Below are 23,179 nucleotides of genomic sequence, written 5' to 3' on the forward strand. Positions count from 1 at the left end.
TTAGATCTTCCCAAAACTTTTCCACTTTCTCACATGCCCAAATTGCATGAATTGTTGTTCCCGCTTCCTTCTTACAGCGAAAACATCTATCTGATAATATAGGGTCCCATTTATTTAACTTTTGGGGCATGATATATAGCCTGCGTAACCAATTATATTGTAGCATGCGTAACCTGGTGTGTATTATATTTCTCATAGTTCCAGAGCATAACTTTCCCATATTTCATTTTTTATCTTTATGTTTAAATCTTTTTCCCACTTTTGTTTGGGTTTACAGCTTGTTTCCTCATTCTCTTTTTCGTGCAGCTTGATGGACATGTTTGTTATAAATCTTTTAATTATCATTGTGTCTGTAATCACATATTCAAAATTGCTTCCTTCTGGTAACCTCAGCCTGCTTCCCAATTTGTCCTTCAAGTAGGTTTTCAGTTGGTGGTATGCAAACATTGTACCGTGATTTATACCATATTTGTACTTCATTTGTTCAAATTATAATAAATTATTTCCCAAAAAACAATTTTCTATTTTTTTGATCCCTTTTCTCTCCCATTCTCTAAAGGAAAGGTTATCTATTGTGAAAGGGATTAGTTGATTTTGCATCAATAATAATTTTGGTAGTAGGTAATTTGTTTTTTTCCTTTCTACGTGAATCTTTTTCCAAATGTTGAGTAGATGGTGCAGTACTGGTGAATTCTTATGTTGCACCAGCTTTTCAACCTACTTACATAGTATATGTTCAGGTACCTTCCCCCCCCTATTTCATCTAGCTCTAACCTGGTCCAATCTGATTCTTCCCTTGTTTGATAAAAATCTGATAGGTATCTTAATTGTGCTGCTCTATAATAATTCTTAAAGTTTGGTAGCTGTAAGCCCCCTTGTTTGTACCATTCTGTTAATTTATCTAGCGCTATCCTCGGTTTCCCCCCTTTCCATAAGAATTTCCTTATTATTTTCTTTAGCTCCTTGAAGAATTTCTCTGTTAGGTGAATTGGTAATGATTGAAATAGGTATTGTATCCTTGGGAAGATATTCATTTTAATACAATTTACCCTTCCTATCAGTGTTAGTGGTAAGTCTTTCCAATGTTCTGAGTCATCTTGCAATTTCTTCATTAATGGCTGATAATTTAGTTTGTATAGATGGCCTAGATTATTATCTAGTTGTATACCTAGGTATTGAATTGCTTGTGTTTGCCATTTAAATGGTGATTCTTTCTTAAACTTTGTGAAATCCGCATTATTCATTGGCATTGCTTCACTTTTATTTGCATTGATCTTGTACCCTGATACTTCTCCATATTCCTTCAATTTCTTATGTAATTCTTTTATTGATATTTCTGGTTCTGTTAAATATACTATGACATCATCTGCAAATAGACTGATCCTTCTCTTTTATTTTTATTCCTCTTATTTTATTTTCTGTTCTTATCAGTTCTGCCAGTGGTTCTATAGCTAACACAAACAGTGAGGGAGATGGTGGACATCCCTGCCTGGTTGACCTACTTAATTTAAATTGGTTCGATACATATCCATTTACTGTCACCTTCGCCAATGGTCCCTTATATAAAGCTTTAATCCAATTAATATATTTCTCTGGTAGGTTGAACTTCTGTGTAGTACTTTGAATAAATAATTCCATTCTACTCTGTCAAAGACTTTCTCTGCATCTTAGGCAACCGCCACTGTTGGCGTCTTGTTTCCTTGTACTGCATGGATTAAGTTGATGAACTTACAGACATTGTCCATTGTTCGTCTTTTCTTAATAAATCCAGTTTGATTTTGTTTTACTATTTTTGGTACACAGTCGGCCAATCTGTTTGCTAATAGTGTAGCTATTATCTTATAATCTGAATTAAGTAGAGATATTGGTCTATACAATGCTGGTGTTAGTGGATCGTTGCTGTTTTACATGAATCTGGCAAGTTTTGTGTTTCTTCTATCTGGTTCATACTTCTAGGAGACGAGGAATGAATAAGTCTTTAAATGTTTTATAGAATTCTATTGGGAGTCCGTCCTCTCCAGGCATTTTATTGTTCGGTGGTATTTCCTCTATTTCTAATGGTTTTATCAATTTGTTTTGCTCCTCTTCTTGCAATTTCGGTAGTTCAATTTTAGCTAAAAACTCATCTATTTTGACTTCTTTCCCTTCGTTCTCAGTTCGGTATAATTGTTCATAGAATTCCTTAAAGTTTTCATTGATCTCTGTTGGGTTATATGTAATCTGTTTGTCCTTTTTCCTTGATGCCAATACCGTTCTTTTAGCTTGTTCTGTTCTAACTTGTCAGGCTAGTATTTTGTGCATTTTTTCACTTTGGAACTCTTGATCGATATCAGTGCAGATGACTTTTACAACAATTGGTGTTTTATTTATTTCAGTATGTTATCTCTTTGGAGTTGTAGGGAACAAACACTTTCAAACTTCTTTTCTGAAATGCAAACTTTCTATTATTAAATCAAGATACAGTTATACATTCATAACTTTATAAAATACTTCATACAAACTACTTTCATTGTCTGAGAATAGCCCTGCTGGGCAATAGCATAAGCACTCATGAAGGATGTTGAAAGTTAATTTCATCACTGGTTCCTGACACATTGATCTTCTCTCTCCTGTAGTAATCCCAGTGTAAATTTTTCTAAGTCACAATTTTTGAGATGGAAAAGGCAAGATGATCTTGATGAAAAATGTAAATACTAAATCCATTACTCCTCCTCACTTATCTTTACAATAACCTGTCAATTTTTGCAGAAACTGGGCAAACTGACTGCCTTGATGGAAACTAAGCTTCTGACCACATCATTTTGACCTGTATGGATGAATGGTATTTATTGTCCTGACTTATTACACTAGGAATTTTATGAATTTGCATGATCATCTTGCAATCACATTGTCTGTTGCTATAGTAGCATATCAACTGATCCATGCGGCAAACCATTTTTAAAAATTCCATGTTTATTTAGATATAACCACCAGATGCATAAGAAAATGGATGGAAATTGACAAAAGATTACAAAAAGAAGTCATCAATACATTTTGTTGTATTTATTTATTCTTAATTATATTCAAACATTTTTTTTCCAGAAGGGCAACAGATATGGGAGATGGAGGCAACAGTAGATAAAGATAAAAGCCAGCCTGTGAGTACAAAGCTAAAACATGCTTTATGGTCAGGCCAGATGGGAATCTGATTGTAAGGGTTTCCATAAATATTTAAGAATAGAAAGAGGATTTATTCTGTTAAAGTAAGTAATATTAATCCTTTTAAATTCCAATATATCAAAACTATAAAAATGTTAATGGTGGGTGTTAATAGTAATTGGAGTCAGAACTATGCCAATATTGATTGAAATGATAGAATATTCAAACTGGCTAAAATGATACACTGTTGCACGTCAGTAGTAGATCCTATGTGATCAAAACCAGAAATATCCTTATTTAATTAATTAATTGCATTGAAGCAGAATATGAATTCTTACAAATTTTGAAATTTATGAGCCATGTCATCTGCACATCTGATCACCTTTTATTTTTCAGCTGATAGTATCTAATTCCACTTCCCCAGTTGCTTTCCTTCCCATGGTATTGAAGTGATGTTTGATTGTACATGAGGCTAAACTTCCTCACACTCAACATTGGAGATCACTCATCCCTTGCCTCTAATTTCTCTACTTCTCCACAGGGTCGGTGCCGCAGGCATTGCCCTCAAACGAGATGCTGTGCCCCCCAAAAGGAGTTCTGTGCTCCCATATGGTTGCGGCCATCCCTGGCCATCAGACCCGCCCTCCCTCCCGTGTCATTAGCATCTAGGTTGAATCACACTAGCGACTCTCCACCTGCCCCTGGTTGCGTCACTAGTGTCTAGAGACGCCTGATGCAATAAAAGAGCGTCCTTGTGCCCCAAACTGGAGGGGCAGATGGCATTAATGACAGGTAGGTCCCTGGTAACACCTCCAGACATCGACAGGTCCCTGCTAACACCCACTCCCCCCCTACCCCCAGCTGAATGAACCCCCCTCCAACATTTGTTCTGGGGACAACCCTGCTTATTTACAGACTACATGAAGGTCCTGCTTAGGCCTAAGCTTAATACCAGACCAACTGGTACAGGTATAATTCCATCTGATACAGTATAAACACATTCACTGTCGTCCTTTGTTAAAATCCTTATTCATTCAGTTGACACCTTCCAATTTAATTTCTTCTGCTTCCTTGTCTTCCCTAAATTTCACCTTGTTCCAAATTCATCGTCCCGCCCAAAGTCTCCTGCACCCTTTTCGTGTTCCCATTGGCCCCTTTCCTTCTTTGTCAATCCAAATGTCCATTTTAACACATTCCATTCCACACAAAGAAGCAAGATGTTGGGTGATCAAAGGATAATGAATTTTATTTCACTTTTAAATTTTGAAAAATATCAAAAAATAAAAAGCAGCAAACACCATGAGTTTTTCAGTTTAAATCATGTACGCTGCGATGATTCTAAATGTTATAGACATAATTTATTCTTTTATAGAAGGAAACTACTGGATGTTTCAATAATATATAAACCTTGTTTGCTGTATGTTGTGGTTTCCATTATGACACATGGGTATATGAAAAAGGCATCCTATCACTGGAAGATTTTCATCTCCTGTTGCTATCTGTTTAGAACATGCTCTTTGTTGAAATTCCACGTTATCGGAACCTGCACATCCGTACACCAGCCAAAGTGAACTTCTGTGTCGTTAATGGAAAAAGGAAAAAAAGCCAACCGCAGAGATTTACATATCTCCCCACAGGTAAATGATTTGAAGAGATATCAATGGGCATCCATTTCTATGAAACTTAGTTCACTTGAACCTAAAAGGAAGTTTCAATTCAGTCAAAGTCAAATTGCTGTTTGGATTAACCATATTGGCTGAGAAGCTTTTATACTGGGTCAAGACACAAAGTGTTGGAGGAACTCAATGAGTAGGGGCAGCGAGCATGGAAAGCAATAGGACAGTCAATGTCGTGGGCCCCAAACCCTGCAACAGGAAAAGCAAGAAACTGGGCAGTCCTGCAATAATAAGGTTGATGGGGAGGGGAGGGGACAGGGGGTGTGGGTGGAGCGCAGGGAAGCCGTAAAGACTAGTAGATAATGGGGTGAATTCAAGCAGGAGGGGGAAGAAAAACTTACACTGGGGAAAGGGGAAATGAATGCCATGGAATATATAATAAAACCATGACAGCCTGCACCATGCCTCCAGGCCAACTTAAAGCCACAGCATATGGGATGGTAGCACTTTAAGAATTTACCATGTGGCAAAAGTTCAGAATGACGCTATCTACCTCTATCTGCCTAATGAATACGGCCACACAGAAGAGAAAAGCTGCATTGCACAATGTAGATCCTTGTATAAATAAAATGCCTTTTTCGTTCGTTCACTCAAGTAACTGGTTTTTCTTCAATATCTTAGTGAATGAATGAGTGAGAGAAAGAAATAGATGCATGCTGTCTGACTGACTTATTCTGGAGCAAGCAGGAGAAAAATGTATTGCCCCAGGATCAGTATAATAAAGCAGCGGCAATCTGAACCATGTCTCCAGGCTAACTCAATACAAATGTGGCTATGGTTGTTCTTAACTATCTCTAAAGCTTGGGGGCAAAGCCAAGCCACATTCAGACAAAGACAGATTGTGCATATTTTCTTTGTTATGTACATGACTGGTTGGTTTTGCATCTGGCTGAAAGTTAAGAAGGAGGAAGCTCCAACAATTGTTTCCGAAGTTTATTCAAGTTAAGGCAAGGCAAGTCATGTGAAATTTATTGTCATCTGATTGCACAAGTACAACCCTACGAAACAGCGTTCTCCGTCCTCTGTTCAAAGCACTCAGATACGAATCCAGAGAAAGCACACACACATGCAGTCAAACAATACATGTGCAGATCAAGTATATAAATAAATAAATATTGTTGAGCTGGGTCTGTTCTGCAATTTTCATGGACTGTCTCGTGTTGATTTGGGTTGATTGGAATCTTTAAAGAAAGCAAGATGTTATGTTCGGATTGTCAAAAACGATCGCAAGATGAAAGGAGTGCACCACATTTATACATTCATTATGTGATTTATTTCAGTGCCTGTCATTAAAGCAGAACCTATTGACGAATGTGAAGGTGCAATATTCTGCAATGCTGTTCATCATGGAACCATGCCTCAGTTTTATTATACACAGCAGGTCATGACCCCTGTAATGGTCACTAACCCCACTTCCTGTCTTGGGGGAAGCATGACTTCCTGTCGTTCTGGATTCTCTCCACAAGATTTGAAATATCAGCAACAAAATCCATTAGAAGCAGTCTATCAGAGATCTAAAGGTGGCAGTCCAAATCATCTTGGCTATCAACCGTCTGCTGTGATGGTGCCATCAATTCCCATAATTCAAGATGCTCACAGATCTGTGTTGGTACATGCTGGTTCACCGGCCCAACCTTCAATGCTGCACCAGTCTCACACCAATCAATCTTCTGCAATAATTCATAATTCTGCAAACAGCCGTGAGTCTCCTTCCATGATTCAAAATTCTCTAGCCAATCATCAGTTGTCTATGATACAATGCTCCCCAAACCATCCGCAGGTATCTTCTATGATTCAACATTCACCTACTAGCCAGCAGCTGAGATACAGCAGCCAGGATTACCAGCAACAGGTATATTCAGAGGATGATGCCCTCGTGCCGATTGTGCGATCCAGCACACCGCCACCAGCACATCATGTGCCTAAAAATAGTCCAAATCAATATCCAGCTGTGATCCAACCACAGCAGCAAACATCCAATACCGTGCAGAAGGTTTCCAAAAATAGCCCTTCGCCAAGTCATCTCGCAACATTGATAACGGATCGACAGGAGAAAGGAACAACAACTACTGGCGTCACGGTGAAGCAGGAACCAGAGAACCTAGACCAGGCATATCTGGATGATGGTAAGGACAAGTTCTTGTTTATAGACATTTGTACCACTAAGTAACAAAATATGGAATACTCCTCACTCCAGTGCCTAGAACCTTGTGTATTATAAGTAAAGTTCTTCAAGTATCATGAAGACGAATTCCGTTTGAGTATTCTGTAATCAGTAAAGATGGATGATATCAGTATGACAGGGCTAGGAAACTGAGTCCACCTCAGCTACCTTTTGCTGATTGACAGCTTCTGGTGCGAGATTTAGTGCAATGCAAAGCACTCCCTACACAAATCTGAAATATAGCTCGTGTCTTAATTTGTCTCTTAAACATAGAATGGTGCCTCCCCATATTGTTTGGTTACATTTAATTTTCTGGACCAATTTTCATTAGATTTGAAAATAGATTATCATGAGTAAGGAATACGTTTCTATGTGTTGTGAATTCACAGGAATTGAGGAAAACTGTCTAAATTAATATAACTGTGAAATTAATAGCCAGCAGAAAAGCAAACTTTGTCACAGTAATATTCAGAATTTAATTGTGGAGATGGAAGTATTCACAGCAAAATATTTCCCTTTATGCCACAGCAAATGCACTTTTCATAGTATCTGCCTTAGAGCTGTGCTTGCATTTTAATGATTCATGACTTGTATATATTTACTCTGTCCACAAAATAATTTGGGACTTTGAACAAGGGTAATAAAAAGCTTGAAGGTAAGTAAACAGTCAGTTAGTTGTTTGTTATTTCTCCCTGAGTTTTCCCATTTGAAATTTTGAAATTAACTGGAGAATTATTTTGGACCTCACCTTAGTGTAAACTGCCAGCATGTGTGAAATATTCATTGGTAGGTGAATCAGTCATGCCCTTGATTGTACAGGAGAAACATGATCAGTTGTGCTCCCTCTAGGTGGTTGAGTCTCCACAATTGGCATTTTTACATATTGAGCACACTGAGGCTTGTGTTCTGAACTAAGGTCATGTCTAGCCCTTTGGGTGTTACATTCTTAACTGATTTTGTGTTCAGTTTTTGATAATACCTTTTAAAATACTTCAGCACATGCAGTTTTATAAGGTACATGAAGTTCATATTGGAAGGATCTGAAAACATGAAGTACGAGATCTGAAAGGTTTTCTTCTTACACAGTTCAAAGGTAGAAAGAGAAAAACCTTCTCCAAGTCCAAAATTTCTATTGGAAAGTTAAAACATTCCATGTGCTTTATTTGTGATCTCTCCAAAATAAGTAGTTGGGAATAGAAAAAACAGATAAATTACATTAGTTTATCTTCTGGCTCTCCAACCTATAGGGTGACGATGGTTCCTTTCAGTCAGTTTGTGGGGTTTGGTATGAGGATACCCCACTCCTCAGAAAGAAACAGCATGTGTGTGAATGGATTTTGGTGAGTAGTGGTTGCTCAGGTCCTGAGCCACCCTCTCGACATCCCCTCCTGGATCCAGTGGCACGGTGAGGTCCAAGATGGCAAAATGAATAAGGGACAAAATGTTAACTTTGCACCATTATTCTCTCCAAATGCCTAAATTTCTTGCATATAAATAATCATTAATTAAGGTAAAGCCTTTTTTTCTTCCAGTGCATTTGTGTAGCTGTCATGTAGGACAAGATGTGGTGTGGTTATGAAGCCGCAGATGACTGAATAGTTTCCAGATATATTACGGAACAGACTCGATGGGCCTAGTGGCCTGCTTCTGTTCCTTTGTCTCGTGATTATGGCATAAAATCGTATTTGCTCCATTCTGAATCCGGTGCTCTCTGTAAGGAGTTTGTATGCTCCCCCCGTGTCTGTGTGAGTTTCTTGTGGGTGCTCTGGTTTCCACCCACCATTCAAAAACGTACTGGGAGTGTATTTGGGCTTGGAGGCCATTCAGCAGCCTCATTTTCAAAATGTGCTTTTCTGACAATTGGGAATCAATTTGGATTATTCAGGTTGGTAACTGACATAAACCACACACTGGATTCAATTTGCTGGAGAATAGATTCATCCCAAGTACTGCCACCCCATTTAGAAGAACCTTCATTCAGATGGGAATAAGGAAATGAACCCCCCCACTGTCACCCCATTTAGAAGAACCTTCATTCAGATGGGAATAAGAAAATGAACCCCCCCACTGTCACCCCATTTAGAAGAACCTTCATTCAGATGGGAATAAGGAAATGAGCCAAATTTAAAAGATACTTTGGATGTGTTCCTCTTTTATGTGTGGAGTAATGCTCAGTTCAGTGGAAAGAGTTCAGTTGGTGCCCCAGTGTTGGTTGAATTTGGCACCACAGGAAATGCTGTGCACACTAAAGTTGCACACTTGTTGTCCTTGAAATTGGAAAGAGATTTTGTTTATTGTTCATTGTGGTTGTGAATCAGCACATTCCCCTTTTCTACTGCAGGCATGAACCGTTCCTGAAGACTATTCCTCCTCAAGCTTCAGCTACCACTGATGTAATGACCATTGTTTGACTTACCCTCAGGGAATGATTTGATCAGTGAAAGCATCAAGTAACACCCTGATTGTGTTCTCATATTCCTCTCATAATTGTATTGTTTGCAGGAAGGAAAGGACTGTAATCAGAATGAAAAGGGACCCGAGAGGCACCTTTTTCATACATCAGGTGATGGACATACGGAATGAGCTGTCAAAGGAAGTGGTAGAGGCAGGGACATTTAGATGCTTAAAAGACGTTCAGACAGCATCATAAATAGGAAAGGCATATTTACGCAGGCATATAGGATTGGCTTGGTCAGTGTGGATAAATTTGGGGAAGGGACCATTTCCATGCAGTAAAACTCAATGATTTACATCTCCTTAATTTCTTGTTGTATCATGAAAATTGTTCATCGTGAAACCGAGACACTTAACGTGTGCTCAGACCTTTATACCTCATGTGACTTATTCAATCACAAAGACTTCTCAGATGTAATTTTATTACTACTGCAATCAAATTCTATGAGAGGTAGAGATTCAAACTCCAATCCTGGAGGACATCTCTGCCTCGACTATAAATATAAAGGGATGGACTCACTAAAACAATGCTGGAATCACATGCTAAGGATCTGATAGTTGGTCCTTGTAAAGACACTGAGGTTACAAGCAATGTAATTCAGTTTTGAAACAGCATCCTTGAAATGAGGTGCAATTAGTGATGATTTTGAGAGACTAAAGATAATAACTTCAAGCTTAATTTTTTAAATTTGTTTTAATTTAAACATACAGCACGGTAACAGGCCATTTTAGCCCATGAGTCTGTGCCGCCCAATTTATATCTCATTAACCTACACCCCCAGTACATTTTTGAAAGGTGGGAGGAAACCCACGGAGACACTGGGAGAACGTACAAACTCCTTACAGACAGCATGGGATTCGAACCCCAGTCTGGTCTTGATCGCATTAACCACTACACCAACCGAACCACCTGTGGTTTAACTGGAGGAAAGTACACCTCATCCTCCAAGTTGCTTTATAACCTGATTGAAAGAAACAGTGAAGGTCAAAACAGTTGGATTTTATCAGCCCGCTTGTGGAAGCTGACACCATATACTAAGTGATATCAATGTGCAACAAGTCAATATGGAAGATGGAGAAGGAAAGGTTAGATCCTAACGAACTTAATGGACAACAGCCTATGTGCTTGAAGGCACTCCATTGTTAAAGATGCTTCAGGTGTGAAGGTAAAGGTAAAGGTGGAAGCAAGTGGGAGCAGGTACTAAACCATTCAATGGCAAGGATGCCTGGCAAACCCTATTGAGGGAACATGCAAAATCAGCAGAAATAATGGAGAACACAGGCTGGGCATCTTTATAATACACAGTTAGGGCTAAAACTGTGAACTTTGGGGTCCTATTGAAGTACTTCTTTGACATGATAGGTCAAGCAGCATCCAAAGAGAAAATGTTTTTCTTGTTTTAATTTTAAAGTTCCACTTTGTAGTCTTTTTGGCTTTCTAATTTATCTTTTTAAATGAATCACTGAAGTAAAACAGTGATAACCTGACGTGCATAGCAATAACTCAGCTGGAAAATACGAGCAAGTGAAAAGAGGCAGTTTAGTCACAGGAATTCAGATATCTGTTAACTGAGCTTGGTGTCAGTGATCGTCATGTTATGCCAGTATGGGTAATGGAATTACATCACCACCTAAGAGTCTGGGATATGGAATAAGGATTCACTCTTATTAAATTTAAATCAAGCAAAGTAAATAAATGAAAACTATTTTTCAACTTTGACACTTGCTGAAGATATGGCTTTGTGTTCTGGAAAATTGCCAAATGGACTGTTTTCTACCAATGTGTATAGCAGACATCAAGCATTGCTAATTGCTTGTGTTAACACTATAATAATGAAGTAGAAATATACTGGATTCAGACAAGCATGGTGCTCAAACCTCATGTGAACAGCAAGCCTGTTATTTATCTGGCAGGTCATAATGCTATAGTTAAATCTCATTACACCATTTGTTGCTATAAAACATTCAATCATTCTTTATTAACTCAAAGTTCCATTTGGAAAGAATAGAAAACCCCAAGCCTTAAGAAGATATTTCCCTTGGGAAGAATAGATCATTACTTCACAAGTTTTCAATGTTGAGACTGATGGTATAGTCATATGATCAATGATTGTTTACACCATAGGTGGTAACTTGGCCACACCTCTGATCATGTTGTTCAGAAGGATTATAATTGCACTGTCTTATATTATACATTTTGTTGAATTTAATGGGATGAATAAAGTTGCAATGCACATGTTCCCACAATATCAGTGGATGGGGAGAGAACAGACAATATAGCCATGTTTCGAATGGAACTTGTTTTGACAGTATTTGAATCTTTTAACAAATACCATATTTGTGAGTATTCGGGCTCACATGGTTGATTTGTAATGTGTGTATAAGTTCAGAAAAAGTTCTTTGATTCACAGTCCAATCTCACTTCTCACTTCTCCAAGTTCATCAGGCAATTCTTCTACTGTGCACAGAATTTAACATTTAGGAATGTTTACCAAGCTTTGGTGCTTAAAGGTCATTGGTTACCGCTCAGGAAAGTTTTTGTTGGTTTCAGAGAGAAATTTGTTGCTCATTGGACACACACACAAACGGATTCCCTCCAAGTAGCCACTTCAGTGTCTTGCTGAAGAAACTTGCCCCATCAGGGTTTTCCAAATGATAACTTCTTCTTTTGCAGGTCACCACAGAGTTCCTTTTGTTTCCCTTATTTCAGGTGAAAAACTCTAGCCAGCCATTTCCTCTCGTATGAACCACAAGGTTTTCAACAGGCTGAACTTAGAACTCACAATCAGTCTTCAAAATGAGGTTTAAGCAAGCTGCCAGCTTCCCATGTCTTCAGCAACCAGTTCTCTCTCTCTCTCTCTCTCAGTGAAAGTCTGTTTAGTCTCTTCTCTCTCTCTGCTTGCAAAACTACATGACCTTCTTAGAATAGCAAACTGCAACCAGACAGATTGCAGCATTGGACCCAAACTTTTGAACCAGTTCATCTGTTGCTTTCAAAACAATAATCCATTTACACGCATCAGTCCAATTAACACCTACATGTGAAGTCTCTTGAGCTCTGATTCTATTTGCACCTTCTTATGAAAACCTTTAGCAAAGCATTTTTTATTGTTGTTACAAAGGCACTGCCTAGAGTGTCTGGTTTGAACAAAGCTCTTGCATTTTAAATGAGATCTGTTTTGTGAAGTGTTTATGTTTGTTTGTAACCTACACTACCACCCTCCCCATTCTATCTCTTTCAAAACATATCTATATACTATATAAAATATGATATAATATAATCTGTCACATTATCACTAATGAAGTGACTCATATGTAATTCACACATGTGTGGGCATCATCTGATGAATTATAGGAAAAGGGCAGAAAAGAGAAGCTAAACTCAAGATCAATGGTAGAGAAAGCCTGAGGGGCCATGTGGTTGAATACAAAGCTATTTTTTAAAAATTCCTTGTGTTTTACTCTAGTGTACAGGCATGAAAACTGATACTCTTTTGGAGTCCATACAAATTAAAGGTCTAATGGCTACAGGGAATAAACTGCCTTAAAGCCTGTTGGTGGACCTTTTCACACTCTTGAACTATCTCAACAATGGGAGAAGGAAAAGTAAGGTGTGTCCATGGTGTGATGGGCCCTTCAGTGTGTTCACTGCCTCTTCAAGGGGTAGAAATGGAAGCGGGTGTGTCTATGGTGTGATGAACCCTTCAGTGTGTTGGCTGCCTTTCCCAGGCACCAGGAGGATGGAGAGGGAGCTGATGGAGGGAAGAGAGGTTTTAATATATTTCTTGAGTCAATGACCTAAACCAGTGGTTCTCAATCTTTTTCTTTCCATTCACATACCACTTTAAATAATCCCTATGCCATCAGTGCTCTGTGATTAATAAGGGATTGCTTAAGGTGGGATGTGAGTGGGAAGGGAAGGTTGAGAACCACTGCTCTAGACCCAATTGTTACTGAAATATTTTGCTTGAGAAAAATTGTCATCGGCCCATTTCCTTTGGAGTTATGAAACCGTGCACATAACAAGTCAATTAGGTTTGATTAAAATAGTGGTTTTCTAACATTTTCTTCACACTCACATCCCATTTTAAGTAATCCCTTACTAATCACAGAGCACCTATGGCATAGGGATTATTTAAAGTGATATGTGAGTGGAAAGAGAAAGGTTGAGAACCATTGATCTAAACCATGTCCAATATCTGCCAACATAGTGCTGGGGATTGTTTGGGACTAGGTTCCAAAATGTTTCAAACAGTAATATCTAATATTTTTGGATCTCTGTTCCATCTCATCCCAATTGAATGAAAATCATTTTTTTCATTGCAGCTGAGGCAACATATGAAATGAGTTTGGAAATTTTTATCCCATACCTTGTCAGTTTGGCCCAACTCAGAAACAAGTAACAGGTTCATTGAATAGAGCCTGGCATTCTAATGGGATCTGACTACATATTTATAACCATATAACCATATAACAATTACAGCATGGAAACAGGCCAATTTGGCCCTTCTAGTTTGCACTGATCCAAGTACCCTCCTCTAATCCCATTTACCAGCACTCTGCCCATATCCCTCCATCCCCCTTCCACCCATATACTTATCCAACTCTTTCTTAAATGACAAAATTGACCCTGCCTCCACCACATTTCATGGAAGCCCATTCCACACAGTAGCCAGTCTCTGTAAAGAAGTTCCCCCTCATGTTACTCCTAAACCTTTGCCTGTCAACTCTCAACCCATAGTCTCTTGTATCCATCTCGCCTACTCTCAATGGGAAAAGCTTTTCCGCATCAACTCTGTCTATCCCTCTCATTATCTTAAACACCTCTATCAAATCCCCTCTCAGCCTTCTATGTTCCAAGGAATAAAGACCTAATTTGCTCATTCTCTACTTGTGTTCCAGATGCTGAAACCCAGGCAACATTTTTGTAAATCTTCTCTGCACTCTCTCTATCTTGTTAAAATCCTTTCTATAAATCAGTGACCAGAACTCCATACAATACTCTAAATTTGGCCTCACCAATATCTTGTACAGTTTCATCATTACTTCCCAACTCCTATATTCTATGCACTGATTTATGTAGGCAAGCATACTAAAGGCCTTCTTCACCAGCCTATCCACATGCGCTCCTACCTTCAGGGAACAATGCACCATTATTCCTAGATCTTTCTGCTCCACTGCATTCTTCAACGCCCTCCCATTTACCACTTGCTTTGATTATTCTTTCCAAAATGAAGCATCTCACACATCAGCATTAAACTTTCTGCCCACTCCTCTAAACAGTTTAAATCCCTCTGCAATCTTTGAAAACCCTCTTTATCATCCACAATTTCCCCTATTTTAGTATCATCTGCATATTTACTAATCCAATTTACCACCCCATCCTCCAGATCATTAATATATATGACAAACAGCAATGGTCCCAATGCCGAACCCTGAGGTACACCGCTTGTCACCGGCCACCATCCTGACAAACAATTATCTACTACTACTCTCTGGAACCTTCCTTCCAGCCACTGTTGAATCCATTTGACGATCTCCAAATTAATACCCAAGGACTTAGCCTTCCTAACTAACCTCCCATGTGGAACTATATCGAAGGCCTTACTGAAGTCCATATAGACAGCATCCACTGCTCTACCCTCATTAACATTCTTAGTCACCTCTTCAAAAAATTCAACAAGATTGGTCAAACACAACCTTCCACACACAAATCCGTGTTGAGTGTCCCTGATCAGACCCTGTCCCTCCATATACTTATATATACTATCTCTAAGAACGCTTTCCATCAATTTATCTACCACAGACGTCAAACTTACAGGCCGATAATTGCTAGGCTTGCTTCTCGAACCCTTTTTAAACAAAGGAACCACATGTACAACACACCAATCCTCCGGCACTATACACGTCTCTAATGACATTTGAAAAATCACTGCCAGAGCCTCCGTTATTTCCTCACTAACTTCTCTCAAGGTCCTGGGGAAAATCCTGTCAGGACCTGGAGACTTATGTTTCAAAAGCTCCAGTATTACCTCTTTCTTAATCACTATTGTCTCCATGTATACCTCTGTTGCTTCCTTTACCCTGCACAGTTCAATATCCTTCTCCTCAGTAAATGCTGAGGAAAAGAAATTGTTCAAGACCTCCCCTATCTCTTTTGGCTCCACACACATTTGTCCTTTCTGATTCTCTAATGGACCAATTTTATCTCTCACTTTTGCTATTTACATATTTGTAGAAACCCTTTGGATTTATTTTCACCCTGCTTGCTAGACCCACCTCATACCTTCTTTTAGCTTTTCTCATTTCTTTCTTAAGATTCTTTTTACATTCAATATAGTACCCAAACATCTCCTTTATTCCCTGTTTCTTATATTTATTGCAGTACTCCCTCTTTTTTTTAACCAGGTTTCTAATATCCCTTGAGAACCATGGCTCCCTCAAACTTTTGACCTTACCTTTCAACCTCACAGGTTTATAAAGATTTTGTACTCTTAAAATCTCTCCTTTAAAAGACCCTCCATTTCTCTATTACATCCTTCCCAGAAAACAAATTGTCCCAATCCACCCCTTGTAAATCCTTTTGCATCTCCTCAAACCTAGCTTTTCCCCACTCTGTCATCTGCAAATAAATTAATCTTATATTCATCATCTGTAATTCTCATCCCTTTAATCTTATCATTCTGTCGTATTGTCTGAGCTAACGATTCAATAGCCAAGGCAAACAAGGCTGGTGATAATGGACAACCTTGCTGAGTTGACCGCGTTAATTTAAATGGTAAAGAAATTTAATTATTTGTCACCATCCTAGCAATTGGGTTCTTATATAAAGCTTTAACCCAACCAATAAAATAAGGGCCAAAATTAAATTTCTCTAACACCTTAAATAAAAAATTCCATTCAACCCTGTCAAAAGCTTTTTCTGCATCCAGTGCAACCAGTTGCTGTCCAGATGCATTGCTGTCTAGATGCATTGACCAATGTAATCAATCTATGAATGTAATCAGACGCATTTCTATTCTTAATAAAACCTGTTTGATCTACATGTTTCAACTGAGATAAATATTTAGCAAGTCTATTCGCTAATACTTTTGCCATAATTTTATAATCTACATTTAGTAAAGAAATAGGCCTATATGAAGATACTTTCAATGGATCCCTATCTTTCTTTAAAATCACAGTAATTATAGCACTCGAACAAGATTGTGGTAACACCTAATCCTCAGTAATTTGCTGTAGAACATCTCCAAATACCAAGGATAAATCTTCATAAAATATTTTATAAAATTCAGCAGAAAATCCATCATCCCCCAGTGACTTCCCATTCAGCATCTCTTGTATAGCTTCTTTAATCTCAAAATCTGTAAATGGAGCTTCTAATTCCCTTACCACCTCCTCCTCCTAAAACAGGTAAATTTAATTTCGATAAATAAGAATCAATAGAACCAGCTTCCTGCTTTCCTTCAGAAGTATATAATTGTTGATAAAATGAGTAAAACTGGTCATTTATTTCCTGAGGTTTATAGGTAACTATTGAATTCTTTTTAACAGCATTAATAATTTGCAATATCTGTTCTGTTTTTAATTGCCATGCTAACACCTCATGAGCCCTCTCACCTAATTCATAATAACATTGCTTAGATCAATTAATTAAACGCTCATACTGATAGGTTTGTAGTGTATTATAATGTAGTTTCAACTTCGCTAAAGCTGCCTTTTTATCTTCTGTAACATTTTTCTGAAATTCCTTTTCCAACTCAAATTTGTTTCTCCAATGTTAAGCTTTTTGCCATATTTTTTTTTAAACTTTCGTAGTATAACTAATAATTTGCCCATGCAAATATGCTTTCAAAGCATCCCATAATACAAAAGTACTACTTACTGTATTAATATTCTCATCCAGAAATAAAGCAATCTGTTCCTTAACAAAAGTAACAAATTCTGGTTTCTTTAATAGCATTGTATTAAGCCACTATCTATAAGACAATTGCACCACTTCTGGACTTGCACAAGAGAAAAACAACATAGAATGATTCAATATGACCTGGCTTTTATATTCGGCTTGAAGAACTCTACCTTATAAATGTACTGATACCAAAAAAAATCTATTCTAGAAAATGAATCATGTCTAAATGAATGAAAGGAGAAATCTTTCTCTGTAGGATTTATTCTCCTCCAAATATCAATTAAATTCAAATCTTTCATCAAGGTCCCTAATTGTATTATGGTCTTTGATTTCCTTATACTTTTCGGAAACCTATCCAACAAAGGATCTAAAACACAGTTAAAATCTCCCCCAACCAAAATATTTTCCTTGGCCTGATTTAACAAGGAAAAAAGCCTATGACATAAACCTTTCATCATCCACATTAGGTGTGTAGATATATAACAAAGTCCTTGATTCAGCAAAAAATTTATAGTTCAACCTCAAAACCCTCCCTGCATTACCTTCAAAGGATTCTAATTCAAACGGTAATTTCTTATGAATTAAGATCGCTACACTTCTCGCCTTGGAATTGAAGGAAGAAGAAAATACATGACCAACCCAATCTCTCTTCAATTTCAAATGTTCTTTTTCGGTCAAATGTGTGTCTTTCAAAAAAGCAATATCAACTTTCATTTTTTTTTATATAAGCCTATACTTGTTTACACTTAATAGGATTATTCAATCCCTGGACATTAAAAGTTGCAAAATTCAAGTAGACATTTCAGTAAAAATTCTACTATAAAATATTATTCCCCTTTCTAATTCCCTAAATATGCTAAACCCCCTATATAAAAATACCACAAAAACAGAAAAAAATATATAAATTTCCCCTCAGTAAACTACTAAAAAGTAGTAACTCCCTAAAAATATGGGTGTGGTAAAACCCACTAGTGGTAGATGACTATCAGGTCTCAGTGTCGTCCACCCCCCCCGCCCCCCCATCAGACTTTCACAAAGTAATTATACAGACAAATTCAACCCGATTCCAATCCCAATGATTGTTCCGGGTCTTCAATATCAAGAAGATTTTGCGTCAATTGAACTTTCTTTCCATTCTTTCCATGTTTCCCATTCTTTCCATTCCCATTTCCATTTACCCTCCTTTTAGGTGACAATAATGGTGACCTACCATTTCCTCACAAATCTGGTAACAAATTAGCAAAAATTAATGCATCCTGATCATTTTCAAAAAATTGAGATTGAAAATTCCCATAAAAAACTTTAAGTACAGCCGGGTAATGAAAGGCAAACTTGTAACCCTTTCGCCACATCACTTCTTTAGCTGAATTACATTCTTGGCGCCTTCTAATAATTTCTTGACTCCAATCTGCGTAGAAGAACACTCTGTTATTTTGAACCATCATTGGAGTCTGATTTTGCCGCATCTTCTCCACCGCAACTCGTCGTATCATTTCTCTATCTTGATATTTCAAACAATGAATCGAAACTGCCCTCAGTGGTTGACCCGGAAATGGTTTTTTCCTCAATGCTCTATGCGCTCGATCCAACTCCAGACCATCTGGAAAAAATTAATTGCCCAGTACCTCAGGAATCCATTTCTTAAAATTTTACCGGATCTGAACCTTCCAAATCTTCTGGGAGACCTACTATTTTTACATTATTTCTTCGACCTTGATTCTCTAATGAATCAATCTTCTTCAGTAATTCCTTCTTCTGAATCCCCCAATCCACGAAAGAATCCTCCACTTTTTCAATTTTTTCTCTAATACGATCCACTTGGTTCTTACATTCAAAAAAAGCTTCTTCAATTTTTTTTAAATTATCCTGTACAGTGTTCACTGTTTTTATACATCTACTAACATCATTTTTAACTACAGTCATATCTTTCTTCATAGAGGTAATCTCTTCACGCATATTGTTCCTTTTAGTTTTCACTTCCATAAATCCTTGATTTATCTGAGTGGACATCTGCATTGACATGTTTTTCCATTTGATGAGCAATCCCTTCCAATATAGTAAACACAGAATCCAGTCCAGGTTCCATCACTTCCCCTTGAGACCTACCTTCTCTGGTCCCAGTCCCCATATATTCTTCCTGTGTTGATTCCAATAGCGCTGGGCTCGCCTCCTCTTCTGGCACAATAGTTCCTCTTCCAATGCGGCTGCGGATATGGATACCCGTCGACAGCGTGCTGACCTCATCAGCCTGCCATTTTTCGGGTTCCCCCGCAGCCCACACCTTCTCTAATAAAGCCTGAACTCGCGATACACCTCAGACGTACGGAAGAGTCACCGACTGCCCAGGTGCATCCTCCGAAGCTACACTGCGTGCCCCTAGACAACCAGGCGTTACTGCAGGCTCACGTGTCTGTCCCCGCTCGGCCTCTGCCCGCGTGCCGGGGCGCGAGTCAGGGCTGACCAAGCTCATCACAGAACCGGTGCCATCTTGCGGACGCGCGATTGGTGCCGGTGTAATACTCAGCCGAGCAGGGGTCCTTTGAGGCTTGGGAACTCCAGTCGACGACTACGTGGCTTCATCTTGTTAGGTAGGCCTCAATTCTTCAACACTTTTATAGGATAATTTTTTCTATAACTGAGTTTTTGATTTTTTCACGTTTGTAGCTATTTCAATCCTCCACTATTCCAAAGTCTGTAAATACTATTTTTAACAACTTTTATAAATTTTAAAATTGGGTATTTATAAGTCTAACTGGGGAAAGGTGGAACTGCACGTCTTCCCTCTACGCCATCTTGCCATGCCCCACATGTAAAAAGCTATCCTGCACACATTTTACAAACTCCAAACCATCCAGCCCTTTCACGGAATGGGTTTCCCAATCAATATTCAGAAAATATTGATTTAGATTGGGCTATGTGTCAAAAACATTTAAATTCTTAGCCTTCGATCAGATTATGTTGCTCTTTTTCAATAAGTGTGCTAGAACTCAGTAGTAGAGTTAAATCCTCGTCATCCCACTGCAGCTCCAATGACATGCATCAAGGACCTGTATAAAAGGCTAAATTCATATTATCTGTGGCCAGTCAGGATTGGGTGGGATTTTAATTTTAAACACAAAGAGATCTCTATGCTTGAAAATGAAAATCCTTGGGTGGCATGGTTAGTGTGGCAGTTGATGCAATTATGTTACAGCGCCAGGAACCAGGGTTCAAATTCACTACTGTCTGTAAGGAGTTTATACGATCTCCCCATGTCTGTGTGGGTTTCCTCTGGGTGCTCTGGTTTCCTCCCACCTTTCAAACACATACGGAAGTCGTAAGTCATTGGGCAGCACAAGCTGTGGGCTAGAAGGGCCTGTTACCATGCTGTAGGTCTAAAAAAACCTACTATATATAAAAAAAAGTTGCAAGGCAATAATACATCTGGGTTTCTTGAAGTGATATGTGAATTTGCACCATGTGAAGCCGATTGTGCCTGATCCTTCCAGATACCTGTCCCAATTCTGTTGCCTGCTGGCTCTCATTTTACCAAATTACCATCAGGTGAGGTGTGGAGGCTGAAGGGTGATATTTAGAAGGGGAGATAAAGGAGAAGGATGAAGTTGGAAGCAAAGGAAAATAGTAAGCATTAAACTTTTCTCCCTGAGCTATCCTTGAATAACTCATCCAAGAACCCAAATACAAACTTTCTAATCTCACTCTAAATTCCCTATACACCACATTTCAAAATCAGATTTGATTGTCATGAACAAGTCATGAAATTCGATGTTTTGCACCAGCTTCACATGTACAACTTTACTATAAAAAAATTACATGAAAAGTATCTTTGGTTCATTGATTATTCAGGAATTTATCTAGTTGTTGAAATCAAAAAGTCACCAACATATTATATTGGCTGAATTCTACATTTTATTTAAACAGAGCTCAATGAGATATCAAATACCCTTTATTTGTGGGCATTTAATTGCTAATGTCCATAGATCTCTGAAAATGGTGTGGAAATGGCAAATTATTGCAAAATGACATTAACCATGAATCTTTACAATTACCAATGATCAACACCAGGCATCAGAGCTTCAAGCTGGAATATGTATAACAACAAAACAACCTTCAGTAGCTGTTTCTTTTGCAAGAGTCTGAAATTTACAACATGTTGCATGGTCTGATACATCACATTGACGTATCTGCAGGTTTTCTGAAAGGCCATTCAATAATGTACATCATGTGAATCTTTGCTTTGCAAAAATTTGGCAAACAAAATTTATTTTTAAAATCTTTATTTATAAATTCATTATACATAAAGAAATTATTTATCAATTAATAAGACACAATTCGCTTGGCCTCAAATCATGTACAGTTGTGATTCTCATTTCCCAACTACACCAGAGAACATATTCTAGAGTTATGTACTCGATAGTTAACAACTAATTGAGAGTTAAAATGTGACATGTTTTTCTGTCAACACAAGTAATCTTCCTGTTTCATTCTGCAATGTGGTAAGTAAATGCAATTCAGTTATTAAACACAGTTAAATTATAACATGGAAATTTTCATTGATTCTTGAGTGCCAATTTGAATTTCGTCGATTGCCTATGTTATCTTTTCTATTTGGTTTTCTATTGCTAACTGAAATCCTTGGACTAGGTTTTTAAATTCGGCTATTATTCTTGAACATGTGCACTTCAAACTCTATCAGTAACATTAGCTTAGTCCCTGCAGAGTTAGGCCTGTGCTTTCTTCCCTGTAGCTTTTAAGCTTTTCTGGACTTTTTCCTTTTTTGGGTTCCACCTCGAAAAGTTTAGGCATTGCCTTCTGAGAAGGCAAATCTTTCTATCTGACATAGTGTAAGCCCTAATTTGATGAAACTATATGTTGCTCCATATTTTTACATGACTGCAGCAGCTTTCAATATAGTTGCAAAATTTCTAATCCTTGAAGTTCATAGAGTGAAGTAACTTGTTCTTGCTTACGACTCCTTTTAATTAAACTGAAGGGCTTCCAATTCTTATTCTGGGTCACTTTGCTTTACTAAAACCAATCAACTGCAGATTAAGGATTGAAAAACATGCAACCTGAGGCTTGGAGTGAAGTTATAATCTAGAGGTGGTAGGCGAGAGGAGGAAGTGATGGGTGACATTAACATGGATATAAAATACAGTGTCTGCTGTAAATATCAGTCCTTGGTATTTTAGCATCTGGACCTTATTTAAATGTCATGTGAAGAGGATACAGAGCAACTGCCTGTTTAGAAGCAGGAAGACAATTGATGGCGGATATAAGAGGGAAATCATCCCAACAAAATGAATGAGCCAAATACATACCAGCTTAGCTGAGTTCATGAGGCATTATTTGCCATGGTTTTGGTCAATTTTCAAGCCTTCCTAAGCTCTCTGTGTTTCTGGCTTGATAGCTTATGAGGGCCAAGAATTGACTCAAAAGTCTCTGCCAGGAGTTGGAAAAGAAAGTAGAAAACCTCCTCAGCCCTGCCACACCCACACACACACACACACACACACACACACACACACACACACACACACACACACACACACACACACACACACACTCACTCTCTCATTCTCTCACACACTCTCACACACTCACACTCTCACCCACACACTCTCTCTCACACTCTCACTCTCACACACTCTCACACTCTCTCACACACTCTCATTCTCTCACACTCTCATACTCTCTCTCTCACACACTCTCTTACACTCTCTCACTCTCTCACACACTCTCACACTCTCTCTCACACACTCTCTCACACACTCTCTCACACACTCTCATTCTCTCACACACTCTCACTCTCTCACACTCTTTCACTCTCACTCTCTCTCA

General features: G+C 38.3%; 1 protein-coding gene across 3 annotated transcripts in view; it reads left to right on the plus strand.

Moving 5' to 3' along the window:
* Positions 1-23,179, plus strand: part of nfatc2a (nuclear factor of activated T cells 2a) — a 157,557-nt gene that overhangs the window by 87,084 nt on the left and 47,294 nt on the right. For all 3 annotated transcript variants that reach the window (XM_069883607.1, XM_069883605.1, XM_069883606.1), the window contains exons 7-9: positions 3,082-3,137; positions 4,646-4,775; positions 6,095-6,940. In XM_069883607.1, coding sequence (XP_069739708.1) covers positions 3,082-3,137; positions 4,646-4,775; positions 6,095-6,940 — 1,032 coding nt within the window. The remainder of the gene's footprint in view (positions 1-3,081; positions 3,138-4,645; positions 4,776-6,094; positions 6,941-23,179) is intronic.

Source organism: Narcine bancroftii, chromosome 6, assembly GCF_036971445.1.
Source record: "Narcine bancroftii isolate sNarBan1 chromosome 6, sNarBan1.hap1, whole genome shotgun sequence".
Classification (NCBI taxonomy): Eukaryota; Metazoa; Chordata; class Chondrichthyes; order Torpediniformes; family Narcinidae; genus Narcine; species Narcine bancroftii.